Source organism: Dipodomys ordii, unplaced genomic scaffold (assembly GCF_000151885.1).
Source record: "Dipodomys ordii isolate 6190 unplaced genomic scaffold, Dord_2.0 Scaffold92, whole genome shotgun sequence".
NCBI lineage: Eukaryota > Metazoa > Chordata > Mammalia > Rodentia > Heteromyidae > Dipodomys > Dipodomys ordii.
In genome coordinates this window covers 4390562-4411698 of record NW_012267308.1, presented here as the reverse complement: position 1 = coordinate 4411698, position 21137 = coordinate 4390562, and the positions used below count along the sequence as shown (strand labels likewise).

Genomic DNA, 21137 nt, shown 5'->3' with positions numbered 1-21137 from the left:
GGTTTCCTCAGCATCTCTCCAAGTCTAGGGTTAGGGGTGTTGGTTCAGGCCTGTGCCTTGACTGGGCCATAAGAATGAATTGTTGGCTTGTGATTTGGTAACCATTTTCTATCTTTTTTCTTTCCTTAAGAATCCAGAAGAGAAGGCAAGAAGTACTGTGTATTTGAAGTCATAGTGGACGTAAGTTGCATTCAGTATTTCTTGAAAAGGGCTTTTGGTTTTTCAGAGCCCTGTCAAATTCCAGAGTTACCGAAAATTTACATTGGTGATTTGGCAGAAGAGTCGAAAAAGCCAGATTTCTGGTGGTGTCTCAAACCAGTCTCAGGTTTGCTCTGCATAAACTGTGTTTTGTGATCTGGAATTTCCACTTCCCTGATGTTGTCCATTCTCAGTCGTGACCTGCCCTGTGATGGTGGGAACTTTACAGCACTGTAGGGTTATCCACTCCAGTCTCACTAATTTCTTTGTTGTCCCCTCTAGGATCACTGAAGTAGCCTTTTTAAAGCTTACAAATTTCTAACAGCCTGGAATGCCTGCCTGCCTGCCTGCGCTCTAAATATTTTTCCCAAGGTAGAAATAACCTAATTGCTTCTTTTCTAGTGACTGAATATAGGATTCTTGTAATTTTCAAAACTAAGATCACTAAGGTCACTCATGGTACCACCATGTAAATCTTGTCACTTAATATTTTTAAATGATTTTATCTGTAATTAAGAATGGGTATGTGACTGTGTAAGACCATACTATAATAGAAACAAAACTAACCGAAGTAGCACTTACTTTGAACCTCTGTGGTGTGAACGTCTTTCCATGTATAGTCTTGTTTAATCCACATAACAATTCCATGAGATAGATATCCTAGTAATTTCATGTGCTCAGCAAGCACTTTATCACCGAGTTACATCCCTGCCTTTTTTTAAAGTGGTGATGATATAGAAAAATGGATGGGATTTGGGACCTGACTTTTATTTTGTTGAACCTAAGTTTGAAAGAAACTATAGTTATATAAATTATATTCCTTTTCAGTGACAGACTTTTATAAAATACTTTGCGATGAGAAAATAGGGGCAGTGGGAAGTGTATGTTGTGTACTCTGTATTAACTGAATAACACCACTTAATACCACTTATGACCTGGGCTTGGTTTATGCTTGTACCTGGGTGGTTACATGTGCTGAAGTCCCAGGTTTGCACTTGTCACTGGCCCCATTTCTGCTAACCCATCCTTGTTGAGAGCCAGCAGACCTTGGCTCCCCAGTGGAGCCCCTGCTGAATCTCCTTCATTTTCTTTCATACAACCTAAAACATTTAGTTCATTGATTTTACAAACAGCATATTTGTTTGTGGTTTAAGGGCTTGAAGTTCAATGATGTGGTCATTTACTTCTCTCAACTGGAATGGGAATGCTTAAGCTCTGCTCAGAAGGATTTGTACCAAGATGTAATGTTGGAGAACTACAACAACCTTGTCTCATTGGGTAAGTGTACCTATAACCCCTCAAAATACATAATTGGCTTTCTAGAATTTGTCTTTTTCATGATTTTTTTTTTATTAATTTATATTGACTTTTTTTTGGCCAATCCTGGGACTTGAACTCAGGGCCTGGGCACTGTCCTTGAGCTTCTTTTGCTCAAAGCTAGCACTCTACTACTTGAGCCGTAGCACCACTTCTGGCTTTTTATGTGTATGTGGTACTGAGGAATCAAACCCAGGGAGGGCTTCATGCATGCTAGGCAAGCACTCTACCACTAAGCCACAGTACCAGCCCTTGACTTGTTTTGTCATGGAGCTTGAACTCAGGGCCTGGGCGATGTCCCTGAGCACTTTTGCTCAAGGCTAGTGCTCTACCACTTTGAGCTACAGCTCTACTTAAGGTTTTCTGCTGGATAAGTGGAAATAAGAGTCTCACAGGATTTACCTGTCCTGGCTGTCTTTGAACCATAATCCTTGGAGCTCAGCCTCTTGAGTAGCTAGGATTACAGGCATGAGCTACCAGTACCTGGCCTTTATTTTGGCTTTAAATACCTAAGTGAATCATTCTTGTTTTTCAAAGAGTGTGAGTCCCTCTCCTATTGGGCATCTTGGTCTTTTTCATTCCTTTGATCTTCACTCCCTTTTTTGTGCCCATCCTAAGGATTAAACTCAGGGCCTGGGCACTGTCTATGAGCTTTCTTGCTCAAGGCTAGCTGACACTCTTGAGTCACAGTTCTACTTCCAGGGTTTTTTTTGGGTGCTTAATTGGACAAAGCAGTCTCACAGCTTTCTAGCTCAGCCTGGCTTGGAACTGTGATCCTCAGATCTCAAGTCTCTTGAGTAGCTAGCATTACAGGCATGAGCCACCAGCTCCCCTCTTTTTTCTACTTGTTTCTCTCACTGATTTTTATTTGGGGGGGGGCGGGGAAGTCCTGGGGCTTGAACTCAGGGCCCTGTGAACTGGTCCTGAGCTTCTGTTAGCTCAAGGTTAGCATTTGAGCCACAATACCCCTTTTTTATGGTATGGAGGAATCAAACACAGGCTTCATGCATGTTAGGTAAGCAATCTATCCCTAAGCCACCTTACCAGTCCGGCTCACTGACTTTTTTATTTTTTGGCCAGTCATGGAGTCTGAACTCTGGGCCTGGGCACTGTCCCTCAGCTCTTCAGCTCTCTTCCACTCTCTAGCACTCTAACTTGAGCCTTTTTCTGCTTATGTGGTGCTGAGGAATCGAACCCAGGGCTTTGTGTGTGCAAAACAAGCAGTCTACCACTGAGCCACCTTTCTAGCCCGCTCTCACTGATTTTTAATTGTGATATCCATAACATAATCTCTTTTTTCCTTGAGCAGGACTTTGTGATACTAAGCCATATGTTATCTCCTTATTGGAGCAGGGGAAAGAGTCCTGGATGGTTATGAGGAAGACAACAGTGTGGCATCCAGGTGAGTAGTGAATAATATTGGGGGACATTGTGGCTGTCACTCAGCCAGATTGTGAGAAAGCAACATCTCTGATGTAAGACAGCCTGAAACTGGGGGGTGGGGGGAGGACGAAAAGTGGCTTGAAATGATCCAGTTACTACTGGCTTGCTACTGTTTAGATTGCCCTCACAGTTCAGAAAGGCCCTTTTCCTTCCACTATGTCAGCCCTTTCCCCTGTACAGTTTTTCTGTTCACTTTGGGACTTGTGTTTGCTAGGCAGGTAAGGCTCTAACACATCCAGCTTTTGGTTAGGAAGTCTTTTTGCTCCACAAGCATGAGCCATCATACTCAACTTTTTAAAATAGCTTCACTGGAAAAGTGTAGTTATTAGGTTTTAGTACATTTACAGAGTTGTAGCCATCAAATTATAGCATATTTTCATTAAACCTCCAAATGAAAGGTACATTAGTCACTTCCCTTCCCTAAGCAACTAGCAATCTATTTTCTCTATATATTTATGTACCTGTTCGGGACATTTCATATTAATATCTAACAGGCATTTTGTGACTAGCTTCTTCCACATCAATACTTTCAGTAATTGCTTTATCTAAATCTACTAAGATACCCTGTAGTTTGTCCTTTGTTCTGTTATATAAAAGGACATGTGTAGTATTTATGTTAAATCCACCATGCTTTTCAAGGGTAAGTTACGCCTGGTTTGTTAATACCTTTATGTTGCAGGATTTCTGTTTTAGTATAAAACATCTTAGTGTAAACTATAGAGGAATTCAAGAGAAAGAGTTATTTCCATTGTGGGTAAATGCAGAGATGAATCCTTGTGGTGACTTTGCATCAGTGTAATATTAGCCTCAGAACCAATTGAAAAATATTCTTTTTTGCCTTTCTGACATTTTTGAATACACACACATACATACACATTTATAAAATACATGTTTTTTAATTTTTTTTTGCCAGTCCTGGAATTTTAAGCTCAGGGTCTAGGCACTGGCCCTGAGCTTCATTTGCTCAAGGCTAGCACTCTGCTATTTGAGCCACAGCTCCATTCCGAGCTTTTTCTGTGTATGTGGTACTGCGGAGTCCAACCCAGGGCTTCATGAATGCTAGGCAAGCACTCTACTACTAAGCCACATTCCCAGCCCTGAATTGTTTTTTGTCTTTTTCCTGGTCATGGTGCTTGAACTCGGCCTGGTCAGTGTCCCTGAGCCTCGTTGTGCTCAAAGCTAGTACTCTACCATTTGAGCCACCACTTTGGGCTTTTTTTGAGAGGTAAGAGTGTCATGGATTTTTCTGCCTGGGCTGGCTTCAAATTGCAATCCTCAGCTCTCAGCCTTTTGAGTAGCTAGGATTATAGGCATGAGCCATGGGCACCTGGCCTATTAAGTTTATTTTAAATGTTTGCTACAATTCAGTAAGGCCATGTTTCTGAAAGTAGCTGGGACTACAGGTGATTACCACTGCACCTAGCTAATTTCTACATGGATACCCTTAGTCTTGTTAATATTCATTAAATTGTGTTATAGGATGCTTATATCATGACGGATGAAATTATACTTGTGTTGGTTCTTTGTCAGTTACAACTCGGCAAAAGATTTATAGAACAGAGCACTTGACCAAAAAACTAAAGAATTCAGAATGAAAAAACTGATACTGCAGAAATTCTAGAATAGAGCATTCATAGAAGTCTGGAAGAATCCAAGATAAGCAAACCAATGGTACAAAACTGGGGCTGTAAGGTGAGCAGGGACTGGGGGAAATGCCACACCCCAAGCTGCAAGGAAAGCATGCTCAAGAGAAAGGTGTTTTTTGTTTTTGCTGGTCCTGGGGCTTGTGCTCTACCATTTGAGCCACAGCACCACTTCCAGCTTTTTCTGAGTAATTTATTGGAGATAAGCATGTCATGGATTGACTTGCCCTGGGCTGGCTTTGACCGGTGTCCTCAGATCTCAGCCTCCTGAATAGCTAGCATTACAGTGAAGGACAGACAGTATACCAAAAATAAGTATCTGTTAAGTTAGAAGTGATGGACAAGGATGTCTACAAACTGGATTGACAGAAATAGAGAATAAGGAAATAGAGCCAGATGTTTCCTGTGGCATCATGCAAGTTCATGTCCAATATGAAGTCTAATATGAAAGTTTTCAAAAATACAGATAAAAACTTTCATAATATTGGAAAATAGGTAAGATGACATGCTACCAAAAAATGGAATGGAATGGGGAGGGTGCTATTCTGAAACTTGTGCTTCAACAAGGGCTCTGAAGAAAGAAGCAGTAACCAAGTGATCCACATGAACATAGCAGGGAGGGCATGGGAACTGTCCTTGGTGAGCTGGATGGAGGACACACAGTTGGTCAGGTAGCAAGGGCAGGGGTGGTATAGGACAGGGTCGTGGAAGGTACAACATAGCGTCTTTGACTTACCCAATTAAGAAGGATTTTGAGTAGAGTGACATGATCTATTGAGGGTGTGGATATACGGACAGCAGCCAAGCTAATAGGATAAGATGATAGTATAGGCAGTTAGGTAAAATCTGGTTATTTTTTAAACCTAGAGATGAGATTTTGGCTGTTGGTGGTAATGTCATACTCATTTAGCAAAGGTGGTTTCTGGTCAAAATTCCTATTCTGATTGTGATTTTCTACCTTCCTTTCGGAGCTCTTATTTCTATTTCTCCTCCAAATTGCAACGAGTAACAACAGTAGTAAATTTTCACTATCTTTGTTTATTTTGGTACTAGTACGAAGGCTTGAACTTAGGGGCCTCACTGGGCTTTCTTGCTGGTATTCAACCACGTGAGCCACAGCTCCGGCCCAGCTTTTTTGCTTGTGAATTGGAAGGTGAAATGGTGAAATGTGCCCAAATTGGCTCCAACTATAAACCCTCCTGAGTTAGCTGACATTACAACATTACAAGCATGAATGAACTATTGCGGCCCACCTAATTGTTTTTGTTTGTTTGTTTGTTTTTTGTTTTGCCAGTCCTGAGGCTTGAAGTCAGGGGCTAGGCACTGTCCCTCAGCTTCTTTTGCTCAAGGATAGCAGCACTCTACCACTTCACCCACAGCTCCACTTCTGGCTTTTTATGTTTATGTGGTACTGAGGAATTGAACTGGCGGTTTCATGCATGCTAGGCTAGCACTCTACCACTAAGCCATATTCTCAGCCCTGCTGTCATTTCTAACTTCAGAAGTTTTCTCCTGAAATATGAAAATACTTCTTCTTTCTTTCAGACTGTGAGTCTAGATGGAAAACCAAGAATATATTGCCAAAGGACAGTTCTCTCCATTTGCAATGGTTTAATTTTATAAAAGAAAAACGTAGACACTCCAACCTTAATGGCAGCAGCGTCTCAGGCCAGTTGGAGAGTAGAGCAGAGCCTCGGGAGGGAAGCCTACGACAGCCGGGGAAAGCCTCGACAGAAAGGCCCACTTCCATTCAACATTCAGCCCAGAAAGGCCCTCCGCCAGCTCACACTGGAGAGAAATCCTGTGAATGCACCAAGTGTCAGAAAGCTGTCAGGAGCCAGTCATGTCCCGTTCCGCACAGAAGAACTCCTGGTAAGGAAAAAGACTGTGAATGCGGAGAGTGTGGGAAAATCTTTGATAGTGAGTCCAGCTTGATGAAGCACCAGAAAGTTCATAAAAGCAAAAAAAGCACTGAAAATGAGAAAGGGGCCTCAAGCGCCCCCATGGGTGAGAAAGTTCATAAGTGTAAGGAGTGTGGGAAAGCCTTTCATTCTACCTCACAACGTAGGCAGCACCAAAAGATGCACGCAGGTGAGAAGCCCTACAAATGTCAGGAATGTGGGAAGGCGTTTCCATCTAATGCCCAACTTAACCTTCACCACAGAGTCCACACGGATGAGAAGTGCTTTGAGTGTAAGGAGTGCGGGAAGGCCTTTACCCGCTCCTCACACCTTCTCCGACACCAGAGAATCCATACAGGCGAGAAGCCCCATAAGTGTAAGGAGTGCGGGAAAGCCTTTCGCTATGACACGCAGCTTAGTCTCCATCAGATCACTCACACTGGGGAGAGGCGCTATGAGTGCAAGGAATGTGGCAACGTGTACAGCTGCGCCTCACAACTGAGTCTGCATCAGAGGATTCACACGGGGGAGAAACCCCACAAGTGTAAGGAGTGTGGGAAAGGGTTCATCTCTGACTCCCACCTCCTGCGGCACCAGAGTGTCCACACTGGGGAGAAACCCTACAAGTGTAAGCAGTGTGGGAGCGCCTTCCGGCGCGGCTCAGAGCTCACTCGCCACCAGAGAGCTCATGCTGGGGAGAAGCCCTATAAATGTAAGGAATGCGGAAAGGCCTTCACATGTAGCACAGAACTAGTGAGACATCAAAAAGTTCACACTGGTGACCGACCCCACAAGTGTAAGGAATGTGGGAAGGCTTTCATTCGAAGATCGGAGCTTACCCATCACGAAAGAAGCCACACTGGTGAGAGACCCTATGAGTGTAGGGAGTGTGGAAAGGCCTTCGGGCGAGGCTCAGAACTTAATCGACACCAGAAAATTCACACTGGTGAAAAGCCCTATGAGTGTGAGCAGTGTGGGAAGGCCTTTATCCGTGGCTCTCACCTCAGTCAGCATCAAAGAATTCATGCAGGACAGAGGAGTGAATAGAGGGAAAGGGACATGATTTTGATTTAACACCTATGGTGAAATTAGATAAATAAGTTCTTCCAGAATTTAGCCAACAGGAATCAATTGGTAAAATACTAGAAAATTGGTGAAGAAAGAGTGGGGATCCCATTTTGGTGTCTCAGAACCAAGTCAACCTCAGGGAACTTAGTCAGAGAAATGAATCTTCAGGACATCTTAACATCAGGGTTACTCACCTGGTAATTCAGTCTTTTTTTTCTTTGGCCAGTCTGAAGGCTTGAATTCAGGGCCTGGGCACCTTGTTTCTGAGCCTCTTTGTACATAAGACTTGAGCCACAGCACCACTTCTGAGTAGTTTGTTGGAGATAAGAGTCTCACTGACTTTTCTGCCTGGGCTGGCCTTGCATTGCTATCCTCACATCTCAGCTCCTGAATAGCTAGGATTACCAGCATCTGGCCATTCAGTCTGTTTGAGAAAGGTTATGTTAGTGTTAAAATGCAGCAAACTTTGAGATACCATAAAGATTAAATACGCTAACCTTAGAAAAGGTCTGGCTAGTAGTGATAGTGTGCCAGAGGAAAGCTGCTGTTAGGAATACCTATGTCTGGTGACTTTTTGGGGGCCTCTTGATCATTTTCTTTCTGTGCCAGTCGTGGGGCTTGAACTCAGGGCTGAGGCATTGTCCCCAAGCTTTTGCTCAAAGCTAGCATTCTACCTCTTAAACCCCAGCTTCACCTGTGGCTTTGTGATGTTAGTTGAAGAACTTATGGACTGCCTGGGCTATCTAGCTCTAACCTGATTGATCCTCAAATCTCAGCCTCTTAAGTAGCAAGTATTACAGGCACCCACTCTTAATTGACTCCTAATTCCTTCTAGAGACACAGTAAAGTTTTCTTTCATATTTTGCCCCTTTGCCTCCTCAGCAGAGTGGGAATGTAAAGAAACCCAGCAGGAGGAAGTTAGGTTGCTCTGAAATCAACCGGATTTAGAGATTTATTAAAACCTCCCAATCTAGGCATGGTGGTACATAGCTACAATTCTAGCACCAAGAAGCTAGAGTGGAGAGAATCACAAGTTACAAGCCAGCTAGCACCACACAGTGAGAGACCCATTTTAACAATGCCTCTCATTAAAGCAACTTGCCCCTGGTAGTGAATGTGAAAGAGAACTCCCATGTGGAAGGAAGTTAATGAGGGGGGAAGCAGCTCTTCAGTTAACTTCTCTTGTGTGTAATGGGAAGGGCGAGCATTTGTCTGGCTGTACTATTGATTCCTAATAATTTTTTTAAAATGTCGGTTGTGGAGCTTGAACTCTGGGCCTGTGTGCTGTCCCTCAGCTCTTCAGCTCAAATTTAGCACTCTTATCATTTGAGCCACAGCACCACTTCCAGTTTTTTGATGGTTTATTGGAGATAAGTCTCATGGACTTTCCTGCCCAGGCTGGCTTTGAACTGCGATCCTCAGATCTCAGCCTCTCAGCTGGGATTACATGCAGCAGCCACTGGCACCCAGCTCTAATAAATTCTTTGTACAAGAAGCTCTAACAGAATGTAAAGCAGAGCTAAAACCTTTTTCTGAAATTATGATTCTATCCTCTAAAGAAACATAAAGCATCATGCATTAGGCAAAAAAGATTTTTAGCTGGGTGTAGTAGCATGCACCTATCTTCAACAAAAGAGGAAGATCTTAGTCCAGACCATCCTGGGCATAAGATAGTCTGCCTTAAAAAGAGCCAGTGTAAAAAAGATGCTGGCAGAGTTGCTCAAGTACTACAGCACAGGATCCCTGAGTTCAAACACCAGAATGGCAAAGAAAAGGGGGTGGGGGAATAAACAACTGTACAGTGGAGACACTGTTGGTTTAGCCACTGATAACATTCTCCTTAAGTAAATGCTTGTTTCCTTGTGCTTCTGTCCACTGGGCTGAGCAGAAGTCTGCAAATGGACGTCTGTTGACTTTTCTTTCCCAATGAATAACAAAAATAGTTTTACTAACTACAGAATGTGTATGTGGTCATTTTGTAATCAGAAGGCCTAGGCTGAGACTGACCTGGAACAGTAGAACAGCACAGGTCAGTGCAGTTGTCTACTTGCTATGGTCACCAGGTAGTAGATTCAGTCCCCACCCCCCTTGCTGTGTTTTTTGGTTGGTGAGTGCTGGGGCTTGAACTCTGGTCCTGGGAGCTATTCCTTAGCTCTTCAGCTCAAGAATAGCATTCTACCACTTGAGCCACAGTGCCACTTCTGGTTTTCTGGTAGTTAATTGGAGATAAGAGTCTCATGGATTTTCCTGCCCATGCTGGCTTTGAACTGTGATTTCAGCTTCCTGAGTAGCTAGGATTACAGGTGTGAACCACCAGTGCCCCGCCATAAATCTATTCTTGAACTATTTTGTTGTATCTTTAGTTTAATAAAGTATAGATTACCATAGTGCTAGTTTCATTATAATTTCTAATATTTTGAGTTGTTAAAAATATATTATTTAGCTTTTTAAGAATTAAGGGTTGCATCTCATGGTACAGAACGCTTGCCTATCAAGCCCCAAGTTCAAGCACCAGTATGGTCACAAAACAAAATACCTTTTGTAGTGGTAAATGCCTGTAATCGCCAGCTATTCAGGAGGTGGAAACCAGGACCATCACAATCTGTTTTCAATCAAATTTAAGCCAAGAATGTAGTAAGTATAGTATAGACTTTTTTTTGAAAGCAAAACTACAGACACTGATGGTTCTTCTGTCCTGCATTCTCAGGAAGACATTCACATCTAGATTTGTTTGGTACAAGGAGGTTAGGGGTGGGCCCATGATAGTACAGCCTCTTTTTCTCATGGACAGCCTTCTAGTCAGAACCTACTGATCTAACCAATTTTAGATTAAGTATACACATAAACTGTGATAAATGCAGTCCATCCACAAGTGAAAATTTGGGCGATTTTACCAGTAATTACACTACAGATTTTCTATACTTATTTTGTGCCTTAAAGTACTTTGTGTGTGTGTGTTTTTTTAAACAATATATTTAAAATGTAACTGTTAGTGCCTTGTCTGAAATTTACCATTGATATGAACTGCATGTGCATTTCCTGACAATTTGACCCAGAGTTGAAAAGGTGCCTTCAGTTTGCATTTAACTGCCAGTGAGGTTGAGCACCTACCTTGCTTAAAGGTCATTTGCTTTATGTCTGTGATTTTTTATCTCCATTTGCATTTCCCAAAGTGATATGTAGAAACTAGATTTGGAGATTGTGTTGTCCAGGCAGACCTTATCCAAGGTGGCAATTTCACTTCTTCTGCTTGACATCCCAGTGGAGATTTTTGTTAATCACTGTAAAGGGGCCTGCTGCTGATATCTACTGAAATCCTGCTTGATGTCCTATAAATCATAGCTCCCAGTGACAAAGTGATCCAGAAGGTCGTCACTGCATTGCTGGTTCTGACTGGATTTGTCTGGCTGTGGTCCAATAAAACAAGCATCAAGCCAAGTTTGGTCTATAAGCTGCAATTTGCTTACCTGTTTCTAAATGTTTTTGCTCTGTCTTGTTTCTAATTCTCTTTCACCTCAAATATTTTTCCAAATTTCTATTTCATGCCTTTAAATCTTCTGCTTAAATACAAAGGCATCAGACCTGTGTTACTGCCTCCGAGTAATTAACATGCATGTGATTTAATTACAATTTTGTACAATAAATAAATGGTTTTAGAAAAAAAGATGGTCCCTTTGTGAAGCCTCCATGTGTGAGACAAATGTACACGTGTGCTATGGGACGCCTAAGTTCTACGCGTTCATCATCCTGCTCCTCTAGCATCTAGGTACTTTGTTATATGTTGACAATTTGTTGAGAGAAAAGTAGTTTTTTATATTTTAAGCACTGAAGGATTTAACAAAGAAGGTTTTAATTTTAATCTTTAGTGGGCCAACCAACCATGCAGATGGGCTGGCAGTGTAGCATAGGAAAAAAAGTGGTGAGGCCCCAGACTCGGAAAAGGCCTATTACTCCTCTGCTGCCACTTCCCATCACACAGACACCACCAGAGCCATGGTAGGAAAAAGAGTTGCTGTGTCACAAGTACTGTGAGAGAAGATGATTATTTTATACTACTTATATGAATATAACATTCTTTAGAAGAGAAGTACTGGAATTTTACACCCCAGTACTTCACTGAGAATGTGCTCTGTGCTTACCTGAATAAACACCTTAGCAGCTCCCAAGACAGCTTCCAAGACTATCCAAAGAATCAATTCATGGACGCTAGTGGCTCACACCTGTAATCCTAACTACTCAGGAGGCTGAGATCTGAGGATTGCAGTTCAAAGCCAGCCCAGGCAAGGAAAGTATGTAAAACTGTTTAACTCCAACTAACCAGCAGATAACTGGAAGTGGAGCTGTGGCTCAACTAGAGCGTTCACCTTGAGCTGAAGAGCTGAGGGACAGCACCCTCCTGAGTAGCTAGGATTACAGGCATGAGCCACTGGCACCCAGCAGTTTTGACAATTTTTTACGATAACTTGGCACCTTTCCAAAATCATGGAAGTATGACAAACATACAATTAAGAGACCTAGGATAACTACACAAGGAGCCTAATAGCCAGAAAGGTGGCTAACACTAATCAAAAGAAAGTTGGGACCAGACTGGGAGTGTGGCTTAGTGGCAGAGTGCTTGCCTAGCATGCATAAAGCCCTGGGTTGGATTTCTCAGTATACATAAACAAGAAGCCAGAAGTAGTGCTGTGGCTCAAGTGGTAGAGCACTAGCCTTAAGCAAAAAACAGCTCAGGGACAGTGCCTAGGGGCATGGTTCAAGCATGAGAGTGCTTGCACTGTCATGAGGATTCCTTAAAAAATGGCTAATTCTAGAATAAGAGCTGGAAACATCCAACATAGCCCTAGAGCATTTTATAGTGCCTGAAGGTAAAGTACTAGGGGTGGGAAGGTAGTTCAGTGGTAGAGTGTTTGCTTCGCATGCATGAGGCTCTAGGTTTCATTCCTCAGCACCACATAAACAGAAAAGGCCAGAAGTGGCACTGAGGCTCAAGTGGTAGAACGCTGTCCTTTGAGCTGAAGAGCTGAGGAAAAGCACCCAGGCCTAGAGCTCAAGCCCCCATGACAAAAAATATTAAACTGCAGGCATGCAGGCGCATGCATACACAAAGGCACAATGAGGGTGCCTGGGGAGAATGGGGCAAAGTAGGAAAAAAGCTCTCAGTGGCCAAAGCTGAGCTAAATTGAACAAAATATTACTAGATTGTTAACCAGTGTGTCATCCACCCATACAGCACACATTGTGGAAAGGGAGGGATGGTGAGGAAATTGGTGAGAAACATGACAACCACCATACAGACAGGTGAAGATTATAGATGCAGCGTCACATTACCAGCATATTCCTTCATGGGATGGGATGAAAGCAACAACTAGCTCTGTGGCTTTCTCAAAACCTCAGGGACAAAGTCTTAAAATAGTTCACAGTTCTTAAAAGAGAACATCTTAACTATATAACAGAGGTTTACCTAACAATCAGGATCCCAGAAGGAACACTGCTAGGCACATTATAGTAAAAATGCTAGATCTCAGCAATTAAACAATCATACACAGCAAAAGCAAAGAAGGAGCTATACTACAATGGGAAGAAAAATTAGATTCACTGCAGATCTCTCCACATAGACATGAATACAAGGAAAGCCTGGGAAAGGACCATCTGAGACCTGAAAACCAATAACTGCCAGCCCAGAGTGGTATATCCAGTGAAGCTAGCATTCACATTGGATGGAGAAACAAATTTTTAATAGTAAAGAAAAACAATGAATTCATAACCAATAATCCAGCATTGCAAAGAATATTAAGAGGGGGATTATAATCTGAAGAAAACAATATCAGGGAACCATACCAGATAGCGCTAGGAGACCAACTGAGTAAACACAGGAGGAAAGGAAAGAAGAAAAACTTAGGAAAGTAGGAAAATGACAGGAAACACAATATACCTCTCTATAATAACCATAAACATTAATAGACTGAATTCACCAAAAGAAAAAACTACAGATTGGATCAGAAAAGAAGATCCATCAGGGGCTGGGAAGGTGGCTCAGTGGTGGAGCGCTTGCCTTGCATGCATGAGGCCCTGGGTTCGATTCCTCAGCACCACATAAGCAAGAAAAAAGCCGGAAGTGGCGCTGTGGCTCAAATGGTAGAGCTCTAGCCTTGAGCTGAAGAGCTGAGGGACAGCGCCCAGACCCAGAGTTCAGGCCCCAAGACCAGACCCCCCCCCCAAAAAAAATTTATTGCTCTCAGTGCACACATCAAGAAAACAAGAGGGCTGGGAAGGTGGCTCAGTGGTAGAGTGCTTGCCTTGCATGCCTGAGGCCCTGGGTTCAATTCCTCAGCACCACATAAGCAAAAAGAAAAAAAAAAAGAAAAAAGCCAGAAGTGGCACTGTGGCCTTGAGCTGAAGAGCTGAGGGACAGCGCCCAGGCCCAGACCCTGAGCAATAAATGAAAACAAAAAAAAAAAAAGAAAAAAACGAGACAGACCAAGTAAACAATCTCATGATGCAACTAAAACTGTTAGAGAAACAAGAAAAAGTTGAACCTAAAGTTCCTAGATGGAGCGAGATAACCAAAATAAGAGTTGAAATTAACAAGAGACTTAGGAAAATATACATAAAATTAATAAAGCAAAAACCTGGGTTTTTGAAATAAATAAAATTGATGGACCTCTGGCAAGATTAACTAAAAAGAGGAGACCCAAATCAATAGGATCAGGGATCTTATTGAAGAATTACACCAAATATCCAAGACATCGGAACAGTTATAAAGAAAGATTGCCAGATTAGATATTAAGGAAGGAAAACCTAGCAGAAATTATGAATTCCTAAAAAAATACAAATTGCTCAAACTGAACCAAGAAGAAATAAATCAATTAAGCCAATAACCTACAATGAGATAGAGGAAGCGATCAAAAGTCTTCCAATAAGGAAAAGCCCAGAACCAGATGGAGTCACTACAGAATTCTAAGACCTTTAAAGAGGAACGAATACCCATACTCCTCAAGCTCTTTAGAGAAATAGAAACAGAGGGAGCAATCCCAAACTCATTCTATGAAGCCAATATCACACTCATCCCCAAACCAAGCAAAGACCCAACAAAAAAAAGAGAACTAAAGACCAATCTTTGATGAACACAAATGCAAAGCTCCTCAATAAAATTTTAGTCATCAGAATCCAGAAACATCCAAAAAATCATACATTATGATCAAGTAGGCTTCATCACAGATGCAGGGATGGTTTAACAAACGTCAATAAATGTAATGCATCACATCAACAGATCCAAGATCAAGAAACATGATTATCTCCATTGACACGGAAAAGGCTTTTGAGAAAATACAACACTCGGGGTTGGGAAGGTGGCTCAGTGATAGAGCGCTTGCCTTGAATGCCTGAGATCCTGGGTTCAATTCCTCAGCACTACATAAACAAAAAGAAAAAAAAGCCGGAAGTGGCGCTGTGGCTCAAGTGGTAGAGCGCTAGCCTTGAGCTGAAGAGCTGAGGGACACCGCCCAGGCCCAGAGTTCAGGCCCCATGACTGGACCCAAAAAAAAAAAGAAAATAGAACACTCATTCACGTTAAAGGCTCTGGAAAAGCTCTCTCTGCGCTCTTCTAGCTCTTTCTCAGCTCTTTCCTTCTCTTCTATTTCCCAGCTCCCTTCTCTAAAAAAAAAAAAAAAAAAAAAATCTGGAAAAAAATAGTCCTAAAAACAGTAAAAGCCTTATATGACAGACCAATAGCCAATATTACACTTAATGGCGAAAAACTACAACCAGTTCCCCTAAAAACAGGGACACAGCAAGGATGCCCACTCCACTCCTCTTCAATATAGTTCTAGAATCCTTAGCAAGAACAATAAGGCAAGAAAAAGATATTAAAGGGTTCCGCATGGCGGGGGGGGGGGGGAAGAAGTTAAACTATCTCTTTTTGCAGATGACATGATTTTATATTTTAACAAACCCAAAAGCTCCATCCCCAAACTCTTAGAGCTTATAAACCATTTCAGCAAAGTAGCAGGATACAAAATTAACCCACAAAAACCAGTTGCCTTTCTGTACACCAACAATGTACAAGCAGAAAGGGAAATCAAGGAAACAACCCCATTCAGAATAGCCTCAAAAAAAAAAAAATAAAGTAGGAATTAACCTAACCAAAGATATAAAGGATATACTTCATGAAAACTTAAAAGCCTAAAAAATCAGAGAGGACAGTGGGGAATGGAAAGATCTCCCATGTTCCTGGACAGGCAGAATTAATATAATGAAAATAGCAATACTTCCAAAATTGATATATAAATTCGATGCAATTCCCATTAAAATCCCAATGATGTACTTTACTGAAGTAGAGAAAACAGTCCAAAAATTCATATGGAATATGAATAGCCAAAGCAGGATGCATCACAATACCGGATTTCAAGCTCTACTATAGAGCCATAATAGAGCTTGGTACTGGCACAAAGAGACCCGACGACAAATGGAACGGATGAGGACCCAAAAATAAAACCACATACTAACAGTCAATTGATATTTGACAAAGGAGCCAAAGACGTACAGTGGAAGCAGCACAGCCTCTTCAGCGACTGGTGCTGGGAAAACTGGGCAGCCACATGCAGAAAACTAAAAGTAGACCCAGCCTGTCACCATGCACCGGCATCAACTCAAAATGGATTAAAGACCTTAACATCAAACCTGAAACTACTGCAGGACAGAGTAGGAAAGACACTTGAACTTATAGACTCAGGCAGGAACTTCCTGAACAGAGTTCCACGGTCACAACAAATTGGAGACTCCATAAATTGGATTACCTTAAAACAAAAAGTTTCGGCACAGCTAAAGAAACCAAACTAGAAAGAAAGCCAACAAGTTGGAAAAAAAATATTTACCAGCAACATATTAGACAAGGGCCTAATATCCGTCCTATACAGATAACTTAAAAAAAACTAATCCCAGGGCTGGGAAGGTGGCTCAGTGGTAGAGCGCTTGCCTTGCATGCTCGAGGCCCTGGGTTTGATTCCTCAGCACCACATAAGCAAAAAGAAAAAAGCCAGAAGTGGCGCTGTGGCTCAAGTGGTAGAGCACTAGCCTTGAGCTGAAGAGTTTAGGGACAGTGCTCAAGCCCAGAGTTCAGGCCCCATGACCGGACCAAAAAAAAAACTAATCCCTCCCAAATCTAACAATCCAATCATGAAATGGGCAAGGGAACTAAAGAGAGACTTCTCAGAAGAGATAAAAATGGCAAAGAGCTGAGCACCGGCAGCTCACTCCTATAATCCTAGCTACTCAGGAGGCTGAGATAAGAGGATCACAGTTCAAAGCCAGCCTGGGCAGGAAAGTCCCTGAGACTTTTATCTCCAGTACACCACTAGAAAACTGGAAGTGGTGCTGTGGCTCAAGCGGTAGAGCACTCGCCTTGAGTTGAAGAGCTGAGGGACAGCACCCAAGCCCAGAGTTCAAGCCCCATGACCAAAAAAAAAAGGCAAACACTTGAGGAAATGTTCATCATCCCTGGTTTTAAAGGAAACACAAATAAAAGCAACCCTGAGGTACCACCTTACCCCAGTCAAATGGCTGGCATCCTAAATGCAGCCAATGACAAATGCTGCCAAAGTTGTGGAGAAAGAGAAACCCTATTACACTGCTGGTAGGAATGTACACTAATACAACCACTGTGGAAAGCAGTCTGGAGGTACCTCACAAAGCTAAATATAGACCTCCCCTATCACCCAGCCAAACCACTGCTAGACATCTATCTTGAGCAACAGGAACCAGGATACACATACACCTCCATGTTCATTGCAGCACTGTTCACAATAGCCAAGATGTAGAAACAATCCAGATACCCACAACTGATGAGTGGATCCAAAAATTGTGGTATCTGTATACAATGGAATATTATGCAGTCTTTAGAAAGGACAAAATAAAGGCATTTACAGGGAAATGGGTGGAACTAGAGTGAATAATTTTGAGTGAGGTAAGCAAGAGCCAAGAGACAAATGGCGCATGGTCTCCCTTATATGTGAATGTAAAGCCAAAATGCAAGAATATATGACAAAGTAAACAGGACTCGAGAAACTAAGGACTCTCATTTTGTCGTATCATTGGTAAATGACTCCATGTTTTTGACCACATATATATATATATATATATATATATATATATATACACACACACACACACACACACACACACATGCAGTGGAGGGAAACATACAACACAGGGGCCCATCAGCTGCACTGGACATAGATGAAAAGGAACTAAGCAACCCAAAGACAGCAATGGGAAGGAAGGGACCAGAGGGAAAGAGGGAACAGCCTACACTAAGCAAAAGGAAAAAAATGTAAACATCACCTGATGTGGAAGAAATAATTGTATTATCAAAGCTCATAGAATTCACAAACTTAATAGACCATGATAATGACAGTTTGCCTTGTGAAGTTTGACTTTAAGTATCACTATTCCACAATACTGTGAAATATGTGAAATTTATGTAATCACCTAATCTCAATTTAAAAAAAGAGTGAGAGAAGGGATGGGTTAGGAACAATGGGTGACAATGTTGTCAGACACTTTGTATTCATATACTTCTTTGTACAACTACTTAAAGGTAATTAAAAAAATAGCTCACAGTGGAGACACACTCCAAAATCCCCCAAATGAGTGGGGCCACCAAAAAAGGAAAGGCTGTGTCTTCCAGATTCAATGTCCACACCACAGCACTCACATCCAAGTGAAGCCTAAGACAACATGATGACTAAAGGTAACTCGCATCCTACACAGGACCCCAAATGGGAGAAGAACACTGGGGGGGCGTGGAAACAGCTTGAAGAGCAACAGAAATGGTAAATATACCAGACTATTCTTTCTTGGTAACTTCTAATTTTTTTTTTTTTGGTTGGTCATGGGGCCTGAACTCTGGGCCTGGGCGCTGTCCCTCAGCTCTTCAGCTCAAGGCTAGCTCTCTACCACTTGAGCCACAGTGCCACTGCCAGCTTTTTCTGCTTATGTGGTGCTGAGGAATCGAACCCAAGGTCTCATGCATGCAAGGCAAGTGCTCTACCACTGAGCCACCTTCCCAGGCCTGTAACTTCTAATTTTAAAGTCTACATATATTGAAAAATTGTAACATTGTCTCATGAGGTTTTCAACTTTCCCAGATTATTTATGATGACCACATAAAGGGAAGAGGGAGCCAAGCACCTGTGGCTCACGCCTGTAATCCTAAATACTCAGGAGGCTGAGATCTGAGGATTGTGGTTCAAAGGCAGCCAAGGCACGAAAGTTCATGAGAATCTTTTTTTTTTTTTTTTTTTTGTGGGTCCAGTCGTGGGCCTGAACTCTGGGCCTGGGCGCTGTCCCTCAGCCCTTCAGCTCAAGGCTAGCACTCTACCACTTGAGCCACAGTGCCACTCCCGGCTATTTTCTTTTTGCTTATGTGGTGCTGAGGAATGGAACCCAGGGCCTCAAGCATGCAAGGCAAGCGCTCTACACTGAGCCACCTTCCCAGCCCTCCATGAGACTCTTATCTCCAATAAACCACCAGAAAACAAGAAGTGGCGTTGTGGCTCACATGGTAGTGTGATCACATTGGACTGAAGAGCTGAGGGACAGCGCCTAGGCCCAGAGTTCAAACCCCACGACCAACAAAAAAAGGGGTGGGGGGGAAGTGGAGCCTCGATGGTGTGTCCATGTGAAGCAGTAAGAAAATGTAGAGTAGAAAGTACTATCCAATAAGAAATTTTATGCTTATCTGTTTTAGGAACTTAGTAGTTGGGTTGGGAATGTGGCCTGGTGGTAGAGTGAATGCCTACCATGTTTGAAGCCCTGGGTTCAATTCCTCATTATCATATAAAAAGAAAAAGCCAACAGGGCACCAGTGGCTCATGCCTGTAACCCTAGCTACTCAGGAGGCTGAGATCTAGGATCACAGTTCAAAGCCAGCCTGGGCAGAAAAGTCCGTGAGACTCATCTCCAATAAACCACTAGAAAACCAGAAGTGGTGCTGTGGCTCAAATGGTAGAACACTCACCTTGAGCTAAAGAGCACAGGGACAGCGCCCAAGCCCAGAGTTCAAGCCCCACGATCAACAAAACACACATACACACACAAAATAGGAAAGCATACAAAAATGAACCACCACCAACTAGGTATAAACAGCATTTATAGGTTGCCCCAGGCAACAAGACAGCACATTTTCTTTCTGGATACACACAAACCTGTATACTGGGTCCCACAAACTTTAACGAATTCTAAAGAACTAAAACTATCTCTGGATTAAAGTAAAAAAAAAATTACAACTCCAAAAACTTGGAAATTAGCAGCACAGTTCTAAATAATTCATGAGACAAATACAATATGTCGGGAAATTAATGGAAATCAAATATATATCAAGGGGGCTGGGAATGTGGTTTTGTAGTAGAGTGCTTGCCTAGCATTTATAAAGCCCTGGGTTCAATTCCTCAGTATCACATAAATAGAAAAAGCTGGAAGTAACTGGGTGCTACTGACCAAAAGGGAATATATATATATATATATATAGAGAGAGAGAGAGAGAGAGAGAGAGAGAGAGAGAAAGTATATGTATACACTCCCTCCATATATAGAGTATTTATATAAATACTCTATACACTGCCATCTGCCTTTCTTGAAGGCTGGATCGCCCAGAAGTCTTAAGAGTTAGGAAGAAATGCCTGGTGAAGCCATAGAAACTGTCCCTGCCACAGAGCAGGATTTTGCCACAGCCCCAGGCTGAGACAGGATCTGAAACAGAATCTGACAGTGATGAATCAGTACCAGGGCTCGAGGAACAAAACTCCACACAAGCAGCCACACAACAAGCCCAACTGCAGCAGAAGCAGAAATTGATGAAGAACCAATCAGCAAAGCAAAACAGTCGCAGTGAAAAGAATGCACGAAAGGCTATGTCCAAACTGGATCTTCGGTTACGGGAGTTACTAGAGTCACTATCTGGAAATCAAAGAATATCCTTTTTTTTTTTTGAGTCCGGTCATGGGGCCTGAACTCTGGGCCTGGGCACTGTCTCTCAGCTCTTCAGCTCAAGGCTAGCACTCTACCACTTGAGCCACAGCGCCACTTCCGGCTTTTTTCTTTTTGTTTATGTGGTGCTGAGGAATCGAACCCAGGGCCTCAGGCATGCAAGGCAAGCACTCTACCACTGAGCCACCTTCCCAGCCCAAGAATATCCTCTTTGTCATCACAAAACCAGAGGTCTACAAGAGCCAAGCTTCAAATACCTACATAGTTTTGGGGGAAGTCAAGATTGAGGACTTAGCAAGCACAGTTAGCAGCTGCCGAGAAATTAAAAGTTCAACGTGAAGCTGTCTCAAACATTCAAGAAAACAGAATCCAACTGTACAAGAGGAGAGGAAAGAGGAAGAGGTTGATGAAACAGGTGTGGAAGTTAGAGCTAGAATTGATCATGTCACAAGCAAATGTGTCAAGAGCAAAGGCAGTCCAAGCCCTAAAGAATAATAGTTATTACAAGTGGACCTGTTGCAACAATGAGAAGTACAAGTTGTCATGTCCAAAACGAGCTTTACAACGTCGGTGCGGGGGGGGG

General features: G+C 42.5%; 1 protein-coding gene and 1 pseudogene across 1 annotated transcript in view; both read left to right on the top strand.

Annotated features, from left to right (window-relative positions):
• LOC105993073 (zinc finger protein 567) overlaps positions 1–21137 on the top strand; it is a 130312-nt gene that overhangs the window by 15337 nt on the left and 93838 nt on the right. Inside the window, exons 6-9 of the mRNA XM_013026206.1 lie at positions 131–180; positions 1353–1476; positions 2825–2917; positions 6147–7541. Of these exons, the coding sequence (XP_012881660.1) occupies positions 131–180; positions 1353–1476; positions 2825–2917; positions 6147–7541 (1662 nt within the window). The remainder of the gene's footprint in view (positions 1–130; positions 181–1352; positions 1477–2824; positions 2918–6146; positions 7542–21137) is intronic.
• The window catches only part of LOC105993019, a 10564-nt pseudogene continuing 9620 nt past the window's right edge, over positions 20194–21137 (top strand).